General features: G+C 40.7%; 1 protein-coding gene and 1 pseudogene across 4 annotated transcripts; one reads left to right on the forward strand and one right to left on the reverse strand.

Moving 5' to 3' along the window:
• Positions 1-1,856: 1,856 nt before the first annotated feature.
• LOC143851697 (uncharacterized) lies at positions 1,857-11,899 on the reverse strand. 3 transcript variants are annotated; one of them, XM_077361180.1, is made up of 4 exons: positions 11,352-11,899; positions 7,343-7,711; positions 2,546-7,198; positions 1,857-2,211 (listed from the first exon to the last, which is right to left on the reverse strand). In XM_077361180.1, the coding sequence occupies exons 1-3, from the start codon at positions 11,463-11,465 to the stop codon at positions 2,585-2,587; spliced, it is 5,097 nt and encodes a 1,698-aa protein (XP_077217295.1). In that variant the 5' UTR covers positions 11,466-11,899; the 3' UTR covers positions 1,857-2,211; positions 2,546-2,584. The 3 variants fall into 3 exon arrangements, with proteins under 3 accessions (XP_077217295.1, XP_077217296.1, XP_077217294.1); XM_077361181.1 differs by lacking the exon at positions 1,857-2,211 and adding an exon at positions 2,259-2,434; XM_077361179.1 differs by lacking the exon at positions 1,857-2,211 and having other exon boundaries at positions 2,259-7,198.
• A 709-nt stretch (positions 11,900-12,608) lies between these two features.
• On the forward strand, positions 12,609-21,106 carry LOC143849468 (uncharacterized; annotated as a pseudogene). The gene is made up of 5 exons (XR_013235676.1): positions 12,609-12,615; positions 12,721-12,944; positions 13,308-13,393; positions 20,507-20,630; positions 20,728-21,106. The product of XR_013235676.1 is annotated as an uncharacterized LOC143849468 (transcript).
• Positions 21,107-22,254: the final 1,148 nt, after the last annotated feature.

Genomic DNA, 22,254 nt, shown 5'->3' on the forward strand with positions numbered 1-22,254 from the left:
GGGATATTAACACTGCGCTCCAATGCAAGCTCTTGTGGGGGCTTCTCCAGGATAATAATTCATTATGGGCCTCTTGGATCAAAGCAAAGTATCTGAAAAACAAGAACATATGGACTGTTGGGATACCATCAAAGCCATCGTGGGCTTATAGAAGTATTTTAAATGCTAGGGAGATAATCAGAGGAAATATTTGCTATATTGTTGGAAATGAATCAGAGATTGATGTGTGGAACCAACCATGGCACCCGGCTGGGTCACTTGACAAATTGATCTTGAGATCAAGAGTTGATCACTCTCTCTCCTCCATCAAAAAGCTTGACGCCATTCATCACCTGGACTGCTGGCACCCCTTACTAGATAACGTGTCACTTCGCAGGGAAAAAGCAATCTTGATTAAAGCGCTATTTCATGAAGACCCGAAGAACAGAGCAGTGTGGATGCCTTCAGTGGACGGAAATTTTTCGGTAAAAAGCGCCTGGTTTGAAATCAGAAAGAAGCATGCTAGTGTGAATTGGGCTTCTACTCTATGGTTTAGTGGTCATGTTCCTAGGCATGCTCTAATGGCTTGGAAGGCCCTTCATCTTAAGCTCCTTACCAGAGATCACATCATATTCAGAAACTCGTCCATCGATGAAAGATGCCCTCTCTGCCATTCTGAAAAAGAATCCATCGATCACCTTTTCTTTCGCCGTGGTTATTCTGCTTGGATTTGGAAATCCATCCTCAGGCTTTGTGGGTTTCATCGATCACTGAAACGAACTCTCAGGGCAGAGGAAGAGTGGATCCGCACCCAGTGGAGAGGCAAGGGTCAGAGTGCAGTAATCATCAGAGTTGCCTTTGCTGCTTCTATCTACAGATTGTGGAAAGAGCGTAATCGCAGAATTTTTGATAAAAAATTCAACCACAAAAGTGTGGTTCTTCAACAAATTTTAGATGATGTCAAGCTGAAAGTGCGAAGCCTCAACGTTTTTTATGATAGTGACGACCGAAAAATCCGGATGGCTAGTAACTTCGGCCTAAAATGCATCCGGAAGCTTAAACAGAATAAGTTCTGCAGATGGATTCCTCCAATTCGAGGGGAATACAAGCTCAACACCGATGCGTCCTTATCAGATGAAGGGGGAGGACTTGGGGGAACTCTTAGGGACTCGAATGGAGAGGTTCTTCATTGTTTCTCTGTGAACACTCAAAAGGACGAGATCTTCTCTCTGGAAATTAAGGCTATTTGCATTGGGGTGGAAGTGGCAAAAAGACTGGGGATCACACATCTGTGGATTGAAGCCGACTCAAATTTCGCCGTAAATTCCTTTGCAAAGCTCTCTGACCCGCCATGGAAGAATCTTTCTGAGATCAGTAAGTGTTGGAAATTTTTGAACACTATAGACTGGAGGATAACTCATATATGGAGAGAAGCAAATTCTGTGGCTGATCTTCTTTCAAAAAGGGACTACCCCTGTAAGAGTCTGAATATTCCTCTTCAATGTATTCCGAATTATCTGAGGGATTCCATAAGTAGAGATATTTCTGGGGAGATGTATTTACGTTTGTAATGTTTTTTTGACTTTCCCTTATTGTTGAGCTCACGCTCTTGTTTGGCTCATGGAGCCCAAGCCATTGAGTTAGTTGTCCTTTGACAACTTCTCCTTTCATGTAATTTTCTTTTTGGTTCAATATATCTGGTGGGGGTCTTGCCCAACCCCAGCTTAACCATCAAAAAAAAAAAAATGTATTAGTGACAATGTTGTAATCCAGTTGCAAGTTAGGCAAGGATCCAGATATATCTAAAGACTAAATCCCAGATATATCCAAAAGCAAGCCAATAAGAATCCCAAATTCGCGGGAAAACCCGATCTCACTCTGCAAAACCCTAATTATTATTCAAAAAAACAAGCCAAAAAGAAAATGAACAGCCCCCTGTGAACCCACAAATCTGAGAAGCACAACGGAAAAAGGGTGGTCCACCTATGGATTTCATTCTTTATGGAATGAAATTCGAATAATATCTACAAAGAGAGATTGATCGGCAAAGGCCATTACACCCAGAACATATTCAAGGAACAATGTTAAATATTCAATTCATTTATTTACAATTGCATCAGGAAAAAGGTAGTTGCCATCATAAGATAAAAATGGAAGGAACTCACCACCCATCCTCAGGGACCAGCCAGTCACACCCCCCTTCCTGCAATTGCCAATGTTTGTCCTGAAAAACTGGGAGAAACAAGACAAGGAACAAATTGTTGAAACCATGGAACACATTTCAAAAAAAAGCATGGAATCTCAACATTTACAGGAATTACAGCAAGGTTTGAATATTCTGAAAAGGGTTCTCCAGTCCTCCAGGCAAAACAATCGGACGCATGTAGGCGGGGTGTGTGTGTTAACTTAAGAGCAAAAGATAATGAGAAAAAGATACTCCCACATATGCATGTGCCTGTAATTCAAGGTAAAACTCAACCTTGCTCACCAGTAAAGAGAATACATATTATAAACAACACCATCAACATTTTCACAGATACAAGGGAAAAAAGGACGAGCAGCTCACCAGGCTCTTGTATTTCCAAGTTGTTCCTTTGAAGCTCCCTTAATGCCATGGCGGTTGCTTGTAAATAAACCTCTCAGAATCCCACCCACCTTCAGGCTCCTTTCTTTTCAATGCCCCGCTTGCCACTTGGTACATCCTTGTCTGCTCCTCTGCTAGTGCATGAGAACTGGTAACAGAGAGTTGCCTTGGAGCTGAAGAAAACATATCATCCCTCCCTCCCATGTCAGTGCTTCCCGGACCTGCATTGAGATCTAGACCCTGCCTCTCCCACTTCCGACTGCTTTCGGCTCCACCACTTGTAGTACCCTCTGGAAGGCTTATAACATAGGGCCTCGGATAATGCGAAGAGACTGCACCCGCTGGTCCTACCAGCTGGGTGGGTACAGGTGGGAAGGATGGTCCGCCTCCTGATGACGACTCCACATACGTTGTTGAACCACCAGCGAATGAGGATGAGGGTAGTGGATAACTGGTGCCAAAAGAGAACCCGGCATATGGAAATGCAGGAGCTGGGGAGAAAGCCATGGCAGGAGAGGAGGAGAGAACTGGGCCTCTGTAGATGTCACCTCCAAAGGTGCCACCTGTAGGTGATCCTAACATCCTTTGTGCCCCGGCATTCGCAATAATCGGGTATGGTTGATCACCTCTATCGGTCAAGAATGATGGGATGGCAACTGCTGAATAAGAATTAGCAGGGGGGAACCATGTTGAGAGGCTTCCTATTTCCGTATTGTTCATTCTGAACCCTGCAACAGGGGTTAAGAATGGCGCATTGCTCTTGGGATGCTGGTAGCGTGTTGCTGTTTGAGCACCCACTTCATCAAGGCCTGGACCGTTGTTCAAATCAAAGTCCCTTGGGACATGCACCACTCCATTAGGAAATCCACAAGATGATGTTGCCCTTAATTGACAGAGTGGCACTTCCAACCGCCGACTGCCGCTGGATGATAACTGCCCATTCTCTGTTCCTCCATCCACTATATTCAAATCAAGATCTAGTCCACCAGCACCCCGACCAGGAGCAGGAGACGAACCAAACATCTCATCACGGCTCACATCACAGGTGCCAATAGGGCCCGATTCAGAACCCGTATCCTGGACAGAGCTCTGAGAAGCCATGTCTTCATTAACTCTATCGTCAGCCACGTTCAGATCGATGTCTAATGGAGCACGACCCTGTTTAACTGTAGTGTTATCAGAAGGTGGGACATCAGACGTACTGAGAGGCATCTCCAGAATTTTCCGAGGCTCAGCTGGCCGGAATGCACTCGTAGCAGCTGATCCTTTCCACCTGAGCTCCCCTTTACTCATCGATAGGTTCTCTGGAGGTTGAAAAGAACCTTTTGCGGCAGCAGCCACTGTAATTGATGCTGGCAGGCCGCTTGAAATAGAACCAGGAAAGGGCAACTGGCTAGGCTGGTGAACTGCAGATGAACATACTGGTGCAGTCGAGGTAACTGTCTCACCTTGATTTCCTTCATCAACTGGAAACCCTTCATTCAAATCAAAGTCGAGTTTTGCAGTAGATGTGCAATCCTCTGCTATATCTGCTTTGACACTGGACTTAGATTCCATGGACATCGCACATTGCTCAGTTTCATGGGTTGGAATTGTGGCTGATTCTTCATGGGGAGCAGATCCCCTGGCACTGTGATCAGAGGCCCCTTTTCTTTCTGAATTCTCCACAGCCCCATCACTCTTGTTGTAATCTACCACCAGCAAACCCACGCTAGCTCCAACTCTATCCTCGAGAACTGGACCTACAACACTCGTCTGCTCTGACCTTTGATTATCACTTGGTTCCAAGTGACTCCACATCTCCATGCCTTCAATGTTTTCAGGCTTAGATTCTTCAACATTGTCTGGACGCAAAATATTACCAGAAATAGGAGTCACAGCATTTTCACCACTTCTAGCCAAATTCTCAACATGATTTGCAACAACAGGAAGTGGCTGCTGCTCAGTTGAGATGCTACCAGTCAATCCTTCATGCATTAGTGTCGCATTTGCACTATCCACTTCCAAAGATGGGCATGGAGGTTCTTCAACATTGTCCTTCTCAACTTTTTTACTTGAAGCAGCCTGGTCACTATCACATCCATCAATTACGGGTCCACAAACTAAATCAGATGCTGCCATACTACTCTCTACAATTTTTTCACGTGCATAATCAACCATCTTATTTTCCTCCTCTGACGCACTCCTTACCGTTGGTTTAATATCTGCAACAGCATTACTGTTCTTCTTTTCACGAAGTTGGTTGGCTCCTTCACCCTCTGAGCCCTCTTTTTTCACACCCGCGGGGAAAGTTTCATTAAGTGTCAAGCTAGTTGACACAGCCACACACACATCAGCAGTTGTTTCATCAGATTTCCCATCAGACTTTAAGCACAAGTGTGCAGTTTTATGCAAATCCATATTGGAAGCAGGAAACTTTTCACTTTGCTCACACTTTGATTTATGGTCGGTGAAGGCAACAGTGTTCTTAGTGTCTCCTGAACTATTGGCCATCACATGTGTACTAATCTGTTGCAATTCATCATTTACCCCCAAAGGACCAACGTCAGTACCTTGTTTCTCAAGATCACCATCTGCACCACCCTGACCTTCAGCCACAACATCATCACGTGAAAATCTCAACTTGTCATTGTTACCTGTAAAAGAGTCCTCTTGTGCAGGTGAGTTCCTCCCAGGAGATCCTATAGGCGAAGCCTGGTTAGATGTAGACATTTCTCCAGCAGCCACACTGGCAAGAAGATTCATCCCAAGATCATCCCCGGCCGATAAAGATGCACTAGCTTCAGAGTACTTGACACAGCTATCAACGAGGGCATTTATGGAACTATAAGAAGCCTCATATGATTTTCCTGACTTTGACTCCGACAAGAAGCCTCTTTTATCATTTCCTGATGATGCGCACGTAGCTTTCAACACATCCATTGTTTTCACAGTTTCATCGGTATTCCTGCTGCGTTCTTCATCTAGAACAGCAGCGGGTGATCCACCAACTTCCTCAGATCCCATCAACCCATCTTTCACATCATTGCTCTGCCATGATTCCGTATTCACATCTGCCACAATATTTGCCCGACGAGCATCACTCTTACCTTTTGCTTTATGATCGTAGGAGTCATGTTTCTCAGAAACTCCAGGAGAAGAAGCTCTGCTTCCTATGACAGAAGGATCCTCAAATGAGCCTCCACTCGCACTTCGTGCAGGACTGCGTCCAGGGTTTGAAAGCCTAACAATCAGTCTGTGACTGTTACCATGATCCACGGACATATCAACCACTCTGTCACATGTCAATCCAGACTGTGATGCCTTGTCAGATGAGGTAGTCCTGTTTATAGAGCCGGGTTTCCCCAAAGAACTTTCCTTTGGAACTCCAGAAACACCAGATCCCATAAAGCCATTGCTGGATTTCCGATTGCGAGATGCGCTAGAAGTGGTCTTATTAGCACTTATAGATCCAGCAGTGGAACTCCTTGCATCCTCCCTGCAGGCAGAAGCCACAGTTTTAGTATGATCACTCGAACAAGACTGGCTGTTGTTTTGAGATTGACTGGAACTGCTACTCTTTTCCTCCTTTATTGTCGCCAGAGGCAGATCTGAGGTGCCACTGCTACCTGTCATTTTGCAGTGTAGATCCTTTGGACTGATCATAACTGAAGACGACAATGATGACATCATTTTTATAGATCCGGAGGATGCAGATATCAACTTGGTAACAGCATCTCCATGGCCAGGTTTAATGGATGCTACTTTGGATGATGAGGGCTGTGTAATGGAACTTTTTATGGGAACTTCAGAGGAACCAATACGTCTGTTTCCTCCATGAGAAACTTCAGAAAAACCTGGCTTGCCGGCCCATGTAACGGCCTGACTTGATCCAGTCTTCGCATCATTGTTCATTTCAGCCTCAACACGTTTCTTCCATGTGTCAACTAAACTCCTCGCCTTCTTCTGGATTTCCAAGTTTTTATGACTCCGCAAATGATTAACGGACTTACCGACATTACAAGTCTGCAGAGCATGGAGATTTACAGGCAATTTATCGAGTGCACGAAGAAGAACCAAGAGTAATTCCTCGACAGACTTATCACTTTCCTTAGGGATGTTGTCATCACCAATCTTGCCTTTATGTGCTTCCTGGAGCCAATCATCCAACACAGTCACCCCCCTAAGATGCACAAAGCTGCCAAGGCATTCAAAGCGGTCTGTGGATGCAATCACATCTGCAAGCATTATTCGCCCTGCCAAGTCTATCTTTTTCTCAGTTCTATCAAGTTGCATAAGGTTCACCAGTTTCTCAACCCCTTCAGAGTTTATAAGCCCTCCTTTGTCTATTATTTTTGCAACCTCAGCTTTTATCGTGCTTTCCGGCGTTGAATGACCAGAATCTCTATCGTCTGTTTTGGAAGAACGTTCTCGCTTGATGGGCTCCAGGCACTGGTCGCCCCTTCCCCTTTTCTTAACCTTGCCTTGAGAAGGAAATGAGGTAACGCTATTCTGAACACTATCAGAACCAGGTTTTAACTGCTGTGTTGATGTGGGACCATTCAATGGTTTTGGAGATCGTCCCCCCGACTGCACTGCCGCATGCATTTCTAGTTGTGTTTTGTCTAATAGTTGATCTACTTCCTCCTGTCGCTCCTGAACAAGATAGAAAGAGATGATAAGAATCATACATAACGGAAGAGAAAAAAACAACACTAAAAATCACTCACACACACACACACACACACACACACACACACACAAGTAAATAGAGTAAATGGAACAAAATGCTATACTTACATTGATGTAGTCCTGATCAGTTAGCCACCATAAACATTTGTTAGCAATGTCATACACTCGCCTGCATACAAACGAGGATATCCCTGAAGGAAGTTCAACACCTTTACGAAGAAATGCGACTTTACACGGATGGAGTAACGACGCAGCAGGTATCTCATCCTTGTGGAATGAGTAAAAGACTTCGTTCGGTGCAGCTTCCAGCAATATGCCTTTTCCAAGCTTTATCTCAGCAGGTCGGTAAAGCCAATTCACACCTAATTTAAGAATATCCTCTCTCCCTGATGTTAACCAACGAATTATTCCAATGAACGGTGGGGAATTTCCAGCCTGAAAAAGTGCGCAGTCACCAACACTAATCTTGCTTCCATCCTACAGAACAAAAGAAAATTTCGTGAAAATAAAATAGGTAGAAAAATTCAAATAAAAAATTATTAAGCCAGTATAAATGAAAAGTGAGACCGAAGTAAATCCAGTCACAATGACACATGTCGCTGAAGAAGAATGATTGATAACCACTAAATAATTCAAACCACAAACTTGGCAACCAGAAAGCAGACTCCCAGTCAATATCTTTCTCCAAATTCATAATTAAAAAGAACTATCTATTCAGTTTATTATTAAAATCCTGACATTTTAAGGTAAATTTTTAATGGAATGGTCATGAATATATTAAAAAGAAACGGTCAAAACATGGGGACTGAGATGGTCAAAGAAAAGACAATAAAAAAAGAGAACAAAAAAAACAAAAACGCTAAGGGGAAAGGAAATAAAAGGGCTCCAAACTCATCCTATCCACCCATGAGCGGGTCAAACGGTCAGCCTCGCAGTTAGCAGAGCGCCAAATATGCTGAAAAGACACATAGTTCCCCTCGATACGATCTAGAACCTCAATTAAGCTAGCAAACCTCCATGGGTAGCTCGCCCCCACCTTCATCCACCAAATCACATTAAACGAATCAACTTCCATAATCAGTGATCAATCTCAATATGGGCAAGAAGCCAAATACATACATGCAAAGCCTGGACCATTGCTTCTTGAGCGTCCATCTTGCATATAGGGCCTGAATAAGCCCAATAACTTTCGGATTCTCAATTTCGAAGAAGGGCCCTCCCTATACTTGCAGGATCAGGGTTTCCCAAACTATACCCGTCAAAGTTCAGCTTAACGAACCTAATGAGAGGAGACTAGGTAGGAGATGGTTTGTTCGTGACAATCCAACTTGCAGACTTTTGCCATATATATATATATATATATATATATATATATATATATATATATATATATATATATCAGTGAGAGACCCTTGCGAATTGATGGTAAGAATTGGAAGACAACAAGAGAAGCTAACCATATGGTACATTACAAGCCCATGTCAATTTGGAAGTACCTCATGTCTCAGACAAGTACTAGGTATTAGTGCTTCTTGGACTAAAATGCTGATGTTTTTTTAGAATCCTAAAATGTTGATCTTATACACCAGTCTTAATACCAAACCTCCCAAAACTTTCGGTCATTCACCTATGAGCAATTCTGTTTTATAATCATTCAAGAAAAAAGTAATTCAGTTTTATCCACACTATCATTGTATTTGCAGACACAAAATCTGCAACACATTTTCTGATTAACTGCCTGGAAAAAGCATGCAGGGCTCTATCCTTTTACCACTCAAAAAAAAAGTCAGAGCATGCAGGCCAAAGAAATAAAGCCTTGGAATAGCCTGTAACACAAAGAAGCTTGACTCCAATCAATGGCTTCCATAATTATAAACAAATCATAAAGTTATAATGTCATCATCTTCCTCAGGGATACTGTCATCATCTCACTATCTGCTAATTAAACAAATCATAGAGTTATTTGCATTTTGATAAAGATGAATAAGGATGCAAATACCAATGTATTTCTGGTTCCAAGCAAAATGATACAGACTCTCCACTAGCTCAACGCATTACACAAATAGTTAAGCACCAGGACAAGACCAAGAGAGTTGAGACAATTAAAAAAGACTGCCCAATTTGAAGTTTATCTTCAAGCCAGATAAGAGACCCATACATTGCAATTGGACCATGTGATAACACATAATCTAACCCAGCTACCAATTTCTGTTTCCCAAAGGCATAAGGACCTTGATATGGTTCGCAATGGTGCAGAATTGCAGAATGCCCAAATTCCTGTCAATGAAAAAAAAAGACACGCAACCCACATGCACGTTCCGTGAGACACGATGGGTGTCCAACTGGAGATGCCCATGCACAAACGCCCGTCCACTAGAAACGTAGCAACAAAGACAATGAACCAGGCCATCCAGGAAAAAAAGCCTCCATGCGAAACACAGCAAAAAACGTGAAAACCAAACGTTTCAATTTAGGCATATAAAAGGGCATCCCTCATGACATTCTACAAACACTAACTGATAAAATTGTGTCTAAAAATAAATTATCCACAATAGAAGAAAGAAAAAAATAAAAAAATCAAGGGCTCAAGTCCAAAACTCTCTAGTAACTTGAATTTGATAACCAACCAAAAGCAGTTTCTAGAACTCCTAGACCATAATCCTATTATTTGGCTGACACTTCGAATTTATTGCTGACACAAGTGTCCGACACGACACGCATGTCCACCCATGTCGACACTCCTTTGGACACTTTTATATTTACTGCTATAAGTGTTGGAGTTAATGTGGGCGTGTGGACACATTTTTTTGCCGTTTCAAGTGTGACATTCTGATCTATTGTTGCATATTGTGTTTACCTCTTTTATTTTAAACTCTTTTTTAGCTCTTCTATAACTAATATTTGTTGTTGTATCATATATACACTTTCTATTTTAGCCGTGTCCCCGTTTCTAAATTTTGGGGGTTCGCCGTGTCCGACACTCTGTCTTCGTGTCAACACGTAACACCCGTGTCCGTGTCCACAAATCATAGCCATAATCTCATACTCAAATTTTATACAGAGGCCCTTGAAACAAAATTAAACAAAACCTCATTCTATGCAAGAAATTCCTAAAGTAGAAAAAACCCAATCCCTGATTCACGAAATAGTGTTCCTTTTTCGCGCTAAACTCAACCAACAGAAAACCCTCAAATATAAATTGCTGAATTTGATTGCAAATAATGAACTCTAAGAGTCATTATGATATGTGCATAATTTTATTATGTTTATGGGTAGTTAATGTAGTTATTATGTAGTTGGGGATATGTGGTTGGTTTAGGGTTGCAGGGTTAGTTATTGGTGATGTGTCTTGTAAGTGGGTAAGATGGGCTTGTGATGCGGCACTCCCTTTTGCTTGTATTTAAATGGTAGTAATTCAATGAAACGAAGAAGATGAGAATTTTAACTAACAAAGAACCTTATGTTTCTAAGAGAGTCATGGTTCCTCTCGAATTGAACCTTTAGGAGGTCCAGTTGCCTCAAATCAACCTCTCTCCCTTTTTTTCTATCTTTTCCTTTGTTTATTTGCATTACAGCCAATCAGACACGTAACACATTAATCACGACACTGCACGCTCTGTTTAGTTGCCGCACGCCTGGCAACCTCAAGGATTTCTCAAAGCAAAAAAATGCACTTTTCTTCAACTTTATGGCGCTTAGTTGCCAATGTAGCATAGAAATCCCTGGAGACTACCAGACAAGTTTCAGAGGTAATAATAGCATGACTGGTGACATGGCATCAATGTCCCCTCCTTATACTTTCCAAGACAAATTTCTCAAAAAAGGAGGAATTTGTCTATGAAAATATTGCTTTTTTCTCATTCTCTCTCTTCTCTTTCTATGTTGGTAATGACACCCCCTCCCACTGCTCTACCATGTTGGCAACCAAACACTACTTATCTTTATCCAACAAGTTAAATTCTAGGTAAATCAAATGTTTGTCTCCTTCCTATTGAGTACTTATACCACTAATCTACAAGGTAACTACCTGTATCCAAACAGACCCTTAAAATCCACCAAACACACAACCTAGGGTAAAGAGAAATCACAGAGAAGAATCCAGTTTTAAAAAAAGCACCTTGCAGAACGAATCAGCGGTGAAGTTTCTAGAATCAGCTATTGTGATGCCGTGCGAGGGGACCGGCCACATGTGCCACCTCCGTTTCCACTCCTCACCTTCCTGCCCATGCATAGCCTTGCATCTTCCCCGATTTTTGTTTCGATCCCGCTTTCGCCCCCAACGAGAACCATCAATACCGCCCTAATTCCACCTTCCGATCCCAAAACCCTAAAAACCGATAATTCGCACGGCGAAAAACCCTAGATCCGTCTCCAACCCTTCATTCGTTATCTCAGCGAGTGCAAAGCTCGTAAACCCTAACCTAGCAACGAAATAGATAGAATTGCGAGCTCCGGTATAATTTCTTCACGGCCGGGAGAGATGGACGGATCCAATTGAAGGATACGAGCTCGAGAGTTCAGATCCAGTGAGAGAGATAGAATTCGAGAAGTGAAAGATCGAGGTTTTTGCCGATCAGAGAGAGAGAGAGAGAGAGAGAGAGAGAGAGAGAGAACCAAATCGCGAAATCGATTTTGAGACGAGGGCAGAGGGTTAAGGGAAGGGATGTCTTGGTACCGCAACACGGGCAGGTCGGGCAGCCTTTCTTTCAAATTGAATAATTGCCCCACGGTGCTACCCGGATTTAGGTCCGTTGCAGCACACTCGTGTTGGTCCGTCTCACATGATTACCGTTCACAGATCGGAGGGCTAACAGATGAACGGTTTGGATCATAAAAAAAAAGGGCCGTACCTACTTTTTTTTTAGATTTCACGTGTTTTCACGGCCACCCATCATAAAAATTCTTGTTTATATGTATGATCATGACCGTCCATTTTTATGGGTCCATCAGTGATGGATCTTGACGCAAAATCAACACTAATTCAAGTAATCAACAACCCTAACCATTTTGGGAACAAATCATAGACGAAGAAATTGCCACTTGGGAGATGATTTTTTCACCCCACCTTTAGGATTATGCACTCCCTTTTAACATTAATGTGGGCAGACTTTAACTCTTTTTAACGTCAAATCATGTTACAGGGGGGATAGGATAGAAAGAATCATATCCCTCAATTTATAAGGATTTGTTTTTTCCCATTTAAAAAAGGAAAGAGAAGTTGAGTTTGCAACTGTTAAAACATAGTATTGCCAATATCATTAGCCGCTCCAAAAGTTTGATTGTCTATAATGTAGGTAAAACCTAGGACAGTCCGATTGATGGTCTGATTCGATTGTGACACTTGGGGAAAGAAAAGTATGAAAAATATTGGGAAATGCCAAGTGATGAAAAGGGGGGCATTTATCATTTCCCAAAATATTTCATAGATAATTAAAAAGGGCAATGATATTTTCACCCCTCCTGCATTACGCATGCGCCCCCCTTAGGCGACGAGATCCAAGGTCAGATCATCACCTTCGATAGGCCTTCCAACATCCTCGTCATCCATATCGTTTTTCTCTATATTTCTCTGTCTTGGAACGTTAGACTGTTAAAAGGCCAACTATATGAAGGAATTCTCGCTATTGGGCAGAGCAGAAGATCCCCTTCATCTCAATAAATGTTACGTAGATCTTAACAGTGTCCAAGCAAGAGAAGAACCCGCTCTAAGGTCAGATTTTGATTTTGGGCATAACCCTTTTTTTATTTTTATAGGTAAGCTAGGGTTAGACAGGACCCATATCATTGTATTAATGTAAAAAATATATTGCACTCAATAGCACAAAGCATCACTCTTATCCATATAGATCATATTTAAAAGAAAGGGGGAAACAAAGGATTCCTAATGATTCAATAGATGCTGTGGATGTAGCTCTACACTCGATGAATGAGTGCTGAGTTACATGATGGGCTAGCTCTATGGGTGCATATTGGGATCTTTGGGAGCAATTTTGGGCATTACCCATATACCATTTTATTTTGTTTTTCTCATTTTTTTGGTCTTTCCTCAGTTGTTAATGAGATGACCATGCAGACAAGCAGAGATTGAGGCGGAGAGGATTGGAGTAGGGGTCACAAGCGAGGCTCAGATCAGAGAATTTTTTACTCCTTATCTAAGACGTAAGATTGTTACCCTTTTTCATCTGTTGGTGTATATATATATTTTTTTAAATGATACTGTTGGTCTGATTTTAGCTCTCTCTGGAAATAGGAAATTCAAATTAGGTACTTTGGAATTTTCATGTCCAGCTTTGATATTCTGGGAGGGATGACGAAGGTCACAAATCTTTAACAATGACAAAGATTTATCGCTAAACTTTCTATAAACTACAATTGCCACATCGCAAATCATTTGGAAGACTAAACAGAGTCAAGAGTCTAAGCTTGCATTTTGTTCTGTCTTTGAGGAATCTAGCTCACTGCAGATTTTTGGTGATGACTGATGAGAGTTCGAAGTCAATTGAAATTAGGAATCTTAAAAGATTAATGATTGTTTGAATAAAATAATAAATGAGCATATTGATCAAATTAGTTTTATAAAGGTGGTACCATGTGAAACTTCTAAGTTACATGGATATGGATTTACTGTGGGAAGCTCGCTCTCTCTCTCTCTCTCTCTCTCTCTCTCTCTCTCTCTCTCTCTCTCTCTCTCTCTCCCTATATATATATATATATATATATATATATATATATATAGGGAAAACGTTTTCTGAGCGATACCTCAGATAAGTTATCTGAGCAAGAGCTCAAAAAATCATGTGGGCCCACATTGTTTGGATGATCCAAAGCATTCATTTGGATAGTCCAAAGATAGATAGAGTGTGCACAAAAAATCTGCTCCTCAGGATTATCCTAACCCTTCGATTTGTGGAGGTTAAAGTGGATGGGTATAAACGTCCACAAATCTGTCTATTTTTAACCTCCAAAAATCGAAGGGTAAGGATGATCCTATGGAGCTGATTTTTTGGGCACACCCTATCTATGTAAGGGCCTATCAAATGAACGCTTTGGATCATCCAAATAATAAGGGCCTACATGATTTTTTGACGTCTTGCTCAGATAACTTATCTGAGGTATCGCGCAGAAAACGTTTCCCCATATATATATATATATATATATATATATATATATATATATATATATATATATATATATATATATATAGAGAGAGAGAGAGAGAGAGAGAGAGAAAACAATTTCTACACACATGTGTAGATAAGTTATCTACACACTAGCTTAAAATACAGTGGAGGGCATATTGTTTGGGTGATCCAAACCATTCATTTGATTGGCCCTTACATAGATAGGGTGTCCATAAAAAATCAGCTCCATAGGATCATCCCAACCCTACGATTTGTGGATGTAAAATGGACGTGTATAAACCTTCACAAATCTGTCCATTTTTGTCTCCACGGTTTGAAGCGTTAGGATGATCCTGTGGAGCTGATTTTTGTGGACACCCTATCTATGTGAGGGCCAATCAAATGAATGGTTTGGATCACCCAAACAATGTGGGCCTCCACTGTATTTTAAGCTAGTGTGTAGATAACTTATCTACACATGTGTGTAGAAACCGTTTTCTCATATATATATATATATATATATATATATATATATATATATATATATATATATATATACATATCAATTTCATGATCAATGGTTGAGAATTTAGGGGGTCTCCCAAGAAATGAGAACGGTGCAACGCTGTGTGCCTTCTCAGAATAAAAGACTCAAACGAGGCGAAGGTTCCGGCAGTTCTTCATGGAGAGAGATCTTGGACCATTTATAGTTAGATCAGATGATCATAGAGGGAGACTCTCCCAAAGTGACCAGGTGTTTGTGTGAGGACTCCAGACTCCCGTGGAGAGTTGCGGATGCCATCGAGGAGATTCAGCATGTTATGGAGGGATATAAAGTTTGACGGTCAGATAACTCGGAGACTGATGCCCTTTCTCATTCTTGTTCGTTCAAGGGTTTCTAGAGCAGTGTTTCATAATGTGGATGTGGCGCGGAACGCGGCCGAAGAAAATCCTAGTCGACTCGGCATGATGTGGTTGAGTACTTGGTTGACGCAGCTGAGTACTCGGTTGATGCGGTCATAATCCGGGAGAGCCAAAGTAGCTTTTATTTACTACAGGGCAAAAAGTGGAACGCGGCCAAGGTAAAAGGGGGTCGACTTGGTGGTCAAGTATTCATTGATGCGGCCGAGTACTCGGTTGACGCGGTCGTAATTCTAGAGAGCCAAAGTAGTTTTTATTTACTATAAGGAAAAACACGGAACACGGCCAAGGTTTAGGAGTCGACTCAGTGGTGTCCATGATGATGCGGGAGAGTTTTAAAATTATGGTCTATAGAGAATTAGAAGAGACCAGGGGGGTAGTTGGGGGCGTGCTTAGAGATGAGGAGGGGACGGTGAGATGGGCCTTTGTGGGACCTATTAGCCTTGCGGATTCTAGTGAAATGGAGGCTCGTGCTGTACACCAAGGAGTAAAGTTTCTAGTGGGGGAAGGTCTTGATCGTGTGGTGATGGAAGGAGAATCTCAATGTGATTCGGTGGTTATCTAGGTCTCACATTTTCCCTTGGTGTTTTGCGGAATTCTTTAACGAGATTCAAGACATTGTGGGGAGTTCTTGAATCTCCTTTCGCCATATTAGAAGATCGGCTAACGGTAAAGCGGATAAGCTTGCTAGATCCGAAGTTCATATGAAGGCATTGGAGCAATTCAATTTTCTTCCTCCTTGATTTCTACTCTCTTTGTTTCTTTCTTGTCTTTGTATAGCTATTTTACTTTGTGCTTATTGTTCATTGTTCCTCGACCATCTCAGTCTATTTTAATGAAATCTTTGACCTTTCAAAAAAAAAAAAAACTGGAAGAAACCAGAAACTGGGGTAGTATCCCTTGAAGTGTCTGTGGTGATTTCAATACAATTCGGTTTGCACACGGAAAGAACGGAAGGTCTTAGATCTCCACAAGCTGAGGAATTCAAGGATCTCATAAACAGGTGTGGGTAATGGATCTGCCAATGGAGGGTTCTCAGTTTTGACCTGAGAAACGATAGATCGAAGATTATTTTGGCTAGATTGGACATATTTCTGGTTTCTTTCACTTCCCAATGGGGGTTGTTTTCACCTTTCCCTCACAGTACTTTTTTGAAAGTCTCTTTGCAAATTTGTTTCAGTGTGCTCTGCCTAGTCTACCTTCCAATCATACTCCAGTTTGTCATACCTTTCTTGCTTTCAGATTTGAAAATCTGTAGCTCAAAATTCCGGGTTTCCTAAAGCTAATTGAAGAGTGGCGTAGTGAAATGGAGCTCTTATGTTGGGAGGGTTTAAAATTTCACAAGAGGTTGCAGCATATTAAAAGTAGAATTAAGACATGGAAGAACAATTTTTTTGGTTTGATAGTGTCTAAAAATGATCCATTGGTCGAGGCCATTGAAACAATTGATAGAAGAATGGAAGAAGGAAATTCTAAGGAGAAGGATAAATACAAATGGGAGGTTATTTTTCTCATTTATGAGAAGGTTCTGTTATTGGGAGAGATCATTTGGAGGCAAAAATCTAAAGCTTTTTGGCTGAAGGAATGGTACAAAAATATTGTATTTTTTTTTTCACAAAATTGCAAATGCTATAAATTGTCTTCAGGTTGATGGGTCTTTAGTTGAATAGGACAAGGTCATTGAGGAGAAGATTGTTCACTTATATCAGTAGTTGTACACTACAAAAGAAAGATGGAGACCAATTTTGGAAGGGTTAAATTTCAGGCGATTATCGAGGAACTCCATTTTTATCATGGAAGCGACATTTGAGGTAGCGGAAATCAGGAAGGTGATCTTTTTGCTTGACAGAGATAAGGCCCGGGCCCTGTGAGGTTAACTTTGCATTTTATCAAGATACATGGGACACTATTAGGGGGATGAAGGTAATGATGAAGGCCACCTTCATCATCAAGGGAGAACTTTTGCTAAGAGATGAAGGCCACCTTCATTTCTCTTTCCCCCCAAAAAAAAAGGTGATCTAGGGAGGCTAGAAATCTCAGATCAATTAGCTAAAACTATGGCAAAGAGGATGAAAGGGGTGATGGGTGATATTATCTTTCCATTCTAAAGGGCGTTTGTGATGGGGTGACAAATCTTGGATGGGTTACTTGTGGATAATGAATGCTTGGAAGAAATCGGGGAAGGAATTATTTGCAAAGTGGATATGGAGAGAGCATGCGACCATGTGGAATGGGACTCTGTTGATTTCGTCTTAAAAATAATGATGTTTGGGAAGAAATGGAGAGGTTGGATGAAGGCTTGCATCTCTTACCCTTCTCTTTCCATTCTCATCAATGGGGAACTGAGGGGTTTTATCAGTAGCTCACACTGTCTTCTTCGGCAAGAGGATCAATTCTCTCCCTTTTCTTTTTAATCTTGGTTGGCGAGGCTTTGAGTCAGGTCTTCATGTTGATTGAAAGGAATGGATTGGTGGAAGAGGTGAGATTGAGGTAGGCGGGATGCATCATCTATCTCCGATTTGAAAACAATACATTAATTTTCAGCGAGGCATCGACAGATCAGGTCTACAATTGTAAGATTATTCTTTGGTGGTTTGAAGTGGATATACTTTGCTACAAGGATCTACTTTGTGGTTTACATTTCGGGAGTGTCTTGTAGATCATCCAGATGTGCTACTTTGGTTGGAGTTGTGCTTCTAGTTCCAATGACATTCTAGGCTTATCTTATCATATAATACCTGTGCTTCTCCAATCTTCATATGATCTAATATCTTTTCTTGATTGGGAAGGGGGCATGAGAGAATTGCTTTCGAAAAGAACTAGCAAAAGAGCTAGACTTTATATCAAGCTTTCATTTAAGCTTTCATATGCAATTGCTTAGGGGTGGTTTGGGACTGGGGAATGGGGATTGTGCTTTCCAAGAGTGTTCTGCATAATAACTGCCTGGAATTTGCTGGTTAGGCGCACCAACTGAGCTTCACCATTCATTCTCATAATTGGGATTTATGTCTTTCCTCTTGGACAAATCTGCACAATTTCTTCCTTGCCATAAGTTGAGACTGGTTGGGGAGCTTTCACTGGACTAAAGAGAAGAGCATGGAGCTGCTTTATTCCCATGCAAAGTATCTACGAATCTCATCCTTTAACTGCCTTAAAACTTAAAGAGAGTCAAAGTTCGGATATATTTATCCTGGTGCATAGCACGCAACCTTTGTTTTCTTTCTATGGTCAAAAGTAAAAACATCCTGACTTTTCATTTGTAAACAAATATGGTTTTTTATGCATTGACCTTGCATGTAGATGCTTTGGTCCAGGAATATTAAAATGGAGTGGGAATATACCAGTAATGTTAACATGGAGTGGAAATAAACTTTTTTGAGATGATAAGCAAGGTTTTAAATTTCGACTGAAATCCGAAATTTCGGGTTTCAGTCAAGAACGAAATTGAAATTGAATATATTCGAAACCGTAGTTTATTTCGGTCGAAATTTCATTTATCCTAAAATTTATGGGATTTCACCCTAAAAATCTGGATTTTGATAAGTATTTAATATTTGTAATTTCGGTCGAAATTTTTTAGAAGAAAAAATAGCCGTAATTTGTTTTCGTTAGATTTCGTCCGAAATTTCGATTTTTTAGGAGAAAAAATAGCCAGAATTTGGTTTCGTTAGATTTCGGCTAAAATTTCGTTTTCGGGGAGGACCAAAACGCATTCCGAAACCGAAATTTAAAACCGTGATGATAAGTCATCCCATTATAGGTTTCTGATGTGTTTATCAGTTGAATTTGAGTCTATTCTCTCATCTCTTATGAACAAATTTATCCATCCTGCTGGTCGATATTGACGATCTTGTTGAGAGGAGATTTAGACTTTCAGAAACCTACACCCACATGTTCTCTCTCTCTCTCTCTCTCTCTCTCTCTCTCTCTCTCTCTCTCTCTCTCTCTCTCTCTCTCTCTCTCTCTCTCTCTCTATGTGTGTGTGTGTGTTCTGTTATCTCTGGTACTCTGTTCTAACATGTGCATGTGCAACCTGTTGGTGACTGTGCATCCTTCTACCAGGCTCAAACCTACACTATAATGCCTCACCCTGTACAGTACATGCAACAAGATCATTCCTGTCTACTATAATAAAATCGGGTGTGGCTCGTGGCTTAAAGTCATGGGTATGCTCCCTAGTGACGAGAGTTCGAACCCTCCTGTAGTAAACCCGTTTTGCGTACGGGTGATTGCGCACATCCATAGGGATTAGTCCCACCCTAAAATGGGGTGGGGATTTGTCACCCAAACAGCTGAAAATTATGAGAATCTAGATACACTTCCCAAATGCTACACACCCAACTCAACCAGATCTTACACTTCCCCTATGATGTCTCTTGAGTTTGTGGGACCCGTCAAGACTTTGTGATCATCAAACCCTCGTGCAGAGCATAGGAAAAAGCATGCAGGCCATAGAAGTAGATATGTGTTGGGCTGGATGTGGAAGTGGATATGAACTTTGTAAGTGCTAACAGGGTGAAGCCTTAGTCATGTAGCAGCAAGTAGGTTTTGTATTATCTTGAAATTATCTCGTCCATGGATGAAATTGATCTTGTGTTACTGTTCTGTTGAATTTGATTGAGACTTCTGTAAAATTATTCGCGTGGTTTGCGGAGTTGGTCCCAATTTTGTGAACTTAACTGGTCACTAAGTACTGTTTAAGAATTGCAGATCTTATATGAGCATCTTGCTTGTTATATTTCTCTCTAATCCCTTTGCACCTCAAAACTTAATACAAATGTGAGGGTAAAAATATTTCCTTGGATACTTTCTAGTTTATCGACGTGGTTGTTTTGGCATTTTAGCTTTGACTAATGTACATAAAAACAAGGCACATGACAAACTTGAGCAGCATGTTGACTCTTGAATATTGCTATGATAAAGTCCATCCCACACAAAGTGCCATTGGATAAGCCATTGCATTCATTTTGCACCTTATGGAAAGGTTGGTACACCATAATCCTCGTGCGTCATTTTTTTTTATATAAAATTCTTTAACATTCCACATGGGTTGAAGTGTCTTGGAAAACCAAATATTTGAAGCAACTATTGTGTTAATTCTATAGTCACCTTACATTTTCATGAGTCGTGTCCTCTATCCTTAGTCCATACTGTCAAATGTATGCATGTTCATCTTTTTATTTTTTTGAATGGTTGTATGCTTGCTCAATTAGCACGCTTGTATTATCAGGCTTCCAGTTCATTGGGATAAGATGGTCATAGTCGTGATTAATGAAGTGCGTGTTAGCAGCCCATACCTCCCTGAAAGTGTTAGTGGAGGAACTCCAGCTGCGAATGACCGGGTTAAGAAAGTGGTAAGGCTTTTTTTAACCGATGAGTCAGGCAAAACCAAACTCTTACCCATATCAAATGTTTCCAAGTAACTATTGTTTCTCCTTCGTTTTTATATAGCTCGAATTTGAAAGGAAAAGGTTGCAAGTTCTTAATCCCAGTCAGTGACAGTTTCTTCACCGCATTGTGTGGATCCTGAAGAAGCTACGCATTTAAAGTGATCAAATCTGTGACATGAGGTACTTGTTTTCGTGGAGGATTATCGTTACACATGTTTTGTCCAGGAAACTACGCATGGAACTTCAGTGCACACTTGTATGATCTTATCATCAAATGGCTTTATATTCTGTATATTGGCAATGTCAATGCAGAATGATGAACGGTTTCTCATCATATTCTTTTGCTAGTTAAATGGTGCAATTTATATATCTTAGTTTAACTGAACTCAATACCATGTTTATCACCATAAAGCGCATGCAGGGTCCTGCATTTCATGAAATGCTTGCTGTTTTTAGCTATATTTACCTCTTGGATGAGACCTTGAATTCTTCCGAGTTGGCGAACTTGCTGGTGTAATTACAATAAAATTTCTTCTATTATTTATATTAACACTTCATCAATGATATAAATCTCATATGAGAAATTATATGGGGTAAGTCTCTTGTTCTATATTGCCATATATGGAGGTTTTGAACATTGAGAAAGAATTCCATGACCAAAGGTCCGTTTTTCTTTACCAGAAAATGTTGGGAATAGGTGGGCCTAGCAGAAGAATGATTTTGATCATTGAATAGGTGTATTTTTGCCTGTTAATTTCAACTTGAAGGAAAAACATGACACAATTGTCATTTGGCCCACCGCTCACCCCATTGTCAAGACTGTTTCATTTAGTAGGTGATCCCATGGTCTAAAAATGTACTAATGGGGTGTAAACGGATCGAATTCGGAGCGGATATGGCTATATCCGAATTCGATTACAGTATACACTATCCGAATTCGGATTCGGATTCGGATTCGACGGATATTTAATATCTATTACCGAATTCGTATCCGTCGGATATTGTTCGAATTCGGATATTATCCGTATCCGTTTATCCAGTAAATTCGAACATTTTATTGCAGCACTTTATCTTTTTTCTCCTATTTACTCGAATGAATTTTTCAAACCCTAAAACTAGACCTCTACATTCTCTTCACAAAATTAACTCTCAAACCCTAAAATATATGAGATCCTCTTCTTCCTTTTAAAACAAAGGCAGAGAGAGAGAGAGAGAGAGAGAGAGAGAGAGAGAGAGAGAGAGAGAGAGAGAGAGGGAGGCGATGGGGATGGATGATAGTGTTGGTAGTGGTCTTTGGGTTTTTCCTTCTTTGTTTTTTGTATATGATGGAATAGGTTTGGGTTATTTTGATGGAATGGGTTTGGGCTATTTTTGTTTATATGTTTATTTTTCTAAAAAGAATATTCACTTTTCTTATAGAAACAAAAGATAGTGTGTCATTACTAAAAATAAATATTAATGATATTATTAATAATAAATAAAAAGGATTTACTTCTCGGATTCGGATGTTAAACGGATCGGATATACCATTTACCAGATTCGCATCCGCTAAGAGCCGGATATCTCATAAACGGATTCGGATAATATC

This window comes from Tasmannia lanceolata, unplaced genomic scaffold, assembly GCF_043159265.1.
Source record: "Tasmannia lanceolata isolate RefF3 unplaced genomic scaffold, GAP_Taslan_0.1 ptg000018l, whole genome shotgun sequence".
Lineage (NCBI taxonomy): Eukaryota > Viridiplantae > Streptophyta > Magnoliopsida > Canellales > Winteraceae > Tasmannia > Tasmannia lanceolata.

Excerpts from the sequence above, each read along its gene's own strand:
- LOC143851697 (XM_077361180.1), bottom strand. The coding sequence starts at position 11,465 with ATGCATGGGCAGGAAGGTGAGGAGTGGAAACGGAGGTGGCACATGTGG. Across the intron at positions 7,712-11,351 it reads CCGCTGATTCGTTCTGCAAG|GATGGAAGCAAGATTAGTGT; the intron begins GTGCTTTTTTTA and ends TTTGTTCTGTAG. Across the intron at positions 7,199-7,342 it reads CTGATCAGGACTACATCAAT|GAGCGACAGGAGGAAGTAGA; the intron begins GTAAGTATAGCA and ends TATCTTGTTCAG.